Source organism: Lotus japonicus, chromosome 1 (genome assembly GCF_012489685.1).
Source record: "Lotus japonicus ecotype B-129 chromosome 1, LjGifu_v1.2".
NCBI lineage: Eukaryota > Viridiplantae > Streptophyta > Magnoliopsida > Fabales > Fabaceae > Lotus > Lotus japonicus.
Genome location: NC_080041.1, coordinates 107,559,244 through 107,562,368, shown reverse-complemented (window position 1 = coordinate 107,562,368; position 3,125 = coordinate 107,559,244). Strand labels below are relative to the sequence as shown.

The 3,125-nt window shown below is 36.7% G+C and overlaps 1 protein-coding gene across 1 annotated transcript; it reads right to left on the bottom strand.

The window, feature by feature from the left end:
* Positions 1-378: 378 nt before the first annotated feature.
* On the bottom strand, positions 379-1,024 carry LOC130728933 (uncharacterized). Its single transcript, XM_057580516.1, has one exon. The coding sequence runs from the start codon at positions 968-970 to the stop codon at positions 551-553; it is 420 nt and encodes a 139-aa protein (XP_057436499.1). The 5' UTR covers positions 971-1,024; the 3' UTR covers positions 379-550.
* Positions 1,025-3,125: the final 2,101 nt, after the last annotated feature.

Genomic DNA, 3,125 nt, shown 5'->3' with positions numbered 1-3,125 from the left:
TATGCCTACGTCTCCGGGCTGCTGCAGACCTTTTATAGAAAGGAGAAATATACACTGTGTTTACAAACACTCATACTCTCTCACAAACCCACAACCCAATTACACCCAAGAATTTCTTACACTAAGATATTCTCACTCTGGGATTTTTCTCTAGCTACTGAAATGCTCTCAATGTTGGAATGAATATTTCCTTCAGCTTGCGTTGCTATTTATAGAAGCTGAAATGAAACCAATTTCTATGCATTTGTGTGTGTATGCATATTAGCATTTTCAACATTGCTGCACCGTCCATCTATCCCTATGACAATGCATTAATTTCCTTCCATGAATTTCCAAGGCTAGTTTATAGAATGGGTGGCAAGGCTATAGTGTAGAGTCTTTGACCAACAATAACAAGATTTTTTTCTTCTGAGAACAAGTAACAATATTGTTCGAATTGCTTAAGTGAATCAATGATGAAGAGTTCTTACAAAATACAATGACAAAGAAGAAGAAAGAAAAACACATAAAAAATTAAAGGAGAAAGAAGACAATTACAAAATTACAATTACTACATGGTTTTTAGTTCATTAGAAGCAACCAAGGTCTTAGATATCTCAAATATGAGTCTAGCCTCAAATGCATCCCCAGAATAAACCTTAGACACTTGACGAGCTTTTGGAATCCGTTTCACACTACCCAAGAAGCTATCAGTTTTCAAGGCACCTACTTTACCCGCCAACCTCAACATGAAGTTCATATAACCATTCTTGACCTTTGCCACCGTCTTCAATAGCGACCTCATCACCCATCTCAGTTTTGGAATTGCTCTAATCCTCCAAAACTTACGTGGATTTCCTTTCAACCTTATGATATTCATCTTCTTCCTGCCGGTGGGAGCATCGCGGTTGAGATGCTGGTAGTGCCGCCTTCTCCAGTATTTCTTCATGCCACCGTAGATTGAGTTAGGCAATAGTGACCCAATTTCCATGTTTTGAATCAAATTAGCTTGAATTTGGTTTAAGGTGTATGAATTGAATAAATTGTGACTGAACTATGCTTTGCACACTGTGTGATATATAAGAGAAGAGAAATCCGTGTCCTGAAACTAGCACGTTTAATTTACACAATACACAAGGTATAATGTACATTATCATGTACACGTTTGTTGTATTAAAGTTAGATAAAACCATTAACTAATGATAATTCTAATCATGCATGCGACTTTTTTATAGTGTTTGAAGAGCTGATTTTTTGACAAAGAAGGTCAACAAACGACGGTTTGACCCTGAGTGAACAAAATAACATGACCGACAGTTTTTGCATTCCTTCAAATAGTATACAGATGGATTCTTTTAAAACACTCAACGATGAGAAAAAGAAAAAGAATTGAATTATCTTCTTCTAGTGTACTGAAGTTTCTTTTTCTTGCTTAATAACTTCTATTTATGTCATTTTAATTGAGTTATCTATCAACTATATATTTAAGTAACTTCTTTTATTATACTAGAAGTGTAAATTAAAGGCTTAAATAAGTTTTTGGTCCCTAATCTTTACCATATGTATGGTATTGGTCCTTCGCCGGAGTAAATGTGGGTTTTAGTTCCTAACCTTTGTCAAAAGGTTTAGTTTTGGTCCCTCCTGAGATTTGGGTCAACGCCGGAGCTCTGGTGGCTCATGTGACATAGTCACGTCAGTTTAATGAGCTGGCGTGGAATTCATTTTTCTTTAAAATTAAAAAAAAAACCTAATTAATTTTAAAAAATAAATTGTTTTAAAACCTAATTTATTTAACTTTAATCCCTAATCAAATCTTAAATTTTAGTCTTAAATTTTTTAACTCTAATCCTTCTTCATCATTTTCACCATCTGCTTATAGAAAATATCACTTTCATCATCTTCATCCATCATCTTCAACAAAACCCAACCCAGAAAATAAACTCTAATCCTCATAAAATAAAACTCAAATCCTTATTTTAGTGCATTAAAATTATAAAGAGAATTTGTGGAGATTGGGTGACAAATTATACGGAGAATATATATACGGTAGTTCCTTCACAGATCTGGATCAGAACTTCACAAACCAAAGCTAATTCCAATTCAAATGTCAATCAAACTAGCAACATATGATTTCTCAACCCAAATGTCAAATTCCTCCATCTTATCTCTGTTAAATTTCTCATCTTATCATTCTCTTTCTCTGTTTTCTGATTCCGTCAGTGCGTACTCTCTCAGTGCCTGAGATTTGTACCGAAAAATCACCAATTTTTCCAGATGTATAAATAACAACTCCGATCAGCGATTCCAATCGGCGACAATGTCTTGTTTAGCGCTCTCTCTGCAACCCGCTAATGGATCCGACATCCTTCTCCAGACCCGCAAGTGGTTCCCACCCTCAAAACAAGAAGAGGAAAACAGGAAGCAAAGAGGATAAGCCTCCCCTGAAAAATAAACGCCTCCTGCGCCAGAAAGTCACCACCTTTCTCACTAAAGCCACCTTGTTCCACCACCATGCCCAACGCAGCACCCAGGTACATCCTTGAAGTTGTGAGAGACACAGATCTGGATCAGAATGAAAAGATGGAGGAGGAAGCCAGTGAAGATTTGAATTGGAATTAGGTTTGTGATGATGAAACCAGTGAAGATGTAGATGTGAGGAGGGGGAAGATGTTGATGTGAGGAGGGTGAAGGCCGTGGGAAGATGTTGGATTACTAGTTTAGGTTTTTTTTTATTTACTTAATTTATTATGTTTTCTAATAATTTAATGAAAATGAAGAAAAACAAATTCCACGTCAGCTCATTAAACTGACGTGGCTATGCCACATGGGCCACCGGAGCTCTGGCGTTGACCCAGATCTCCGAAGGGACTAAAACCAAACTTTTTGACAAAGGTTAGGGACTAAAGCCCATATTTACTCCGGTGAGGGACCAATGCCAAACATATGGTAAAGGTTAGGGACCAAAAACTTATTTAAGCCTAAATTAAAGGTTAAATGATTCAAAGCTTTGATTAAAAATTTAACATTATTGCAGTAGTAGATGCATGATGGCACCTAAAACTATCCCAAGATATGCTCCACCATCGCTCAAATTCCTCCCTATCCTTTGATGTGGAGATAGGGATGGAAGTAGGGCAGACTGTCGA

Coding starts and splice junctions, on each gene's coding strand:
- LOC130728933 (XM_057580516.1), bottom strand. CDS start 970: ATGGAAATTGGGTCACTATTGCCTAACTCAATCTACGGTGGCATGAAG.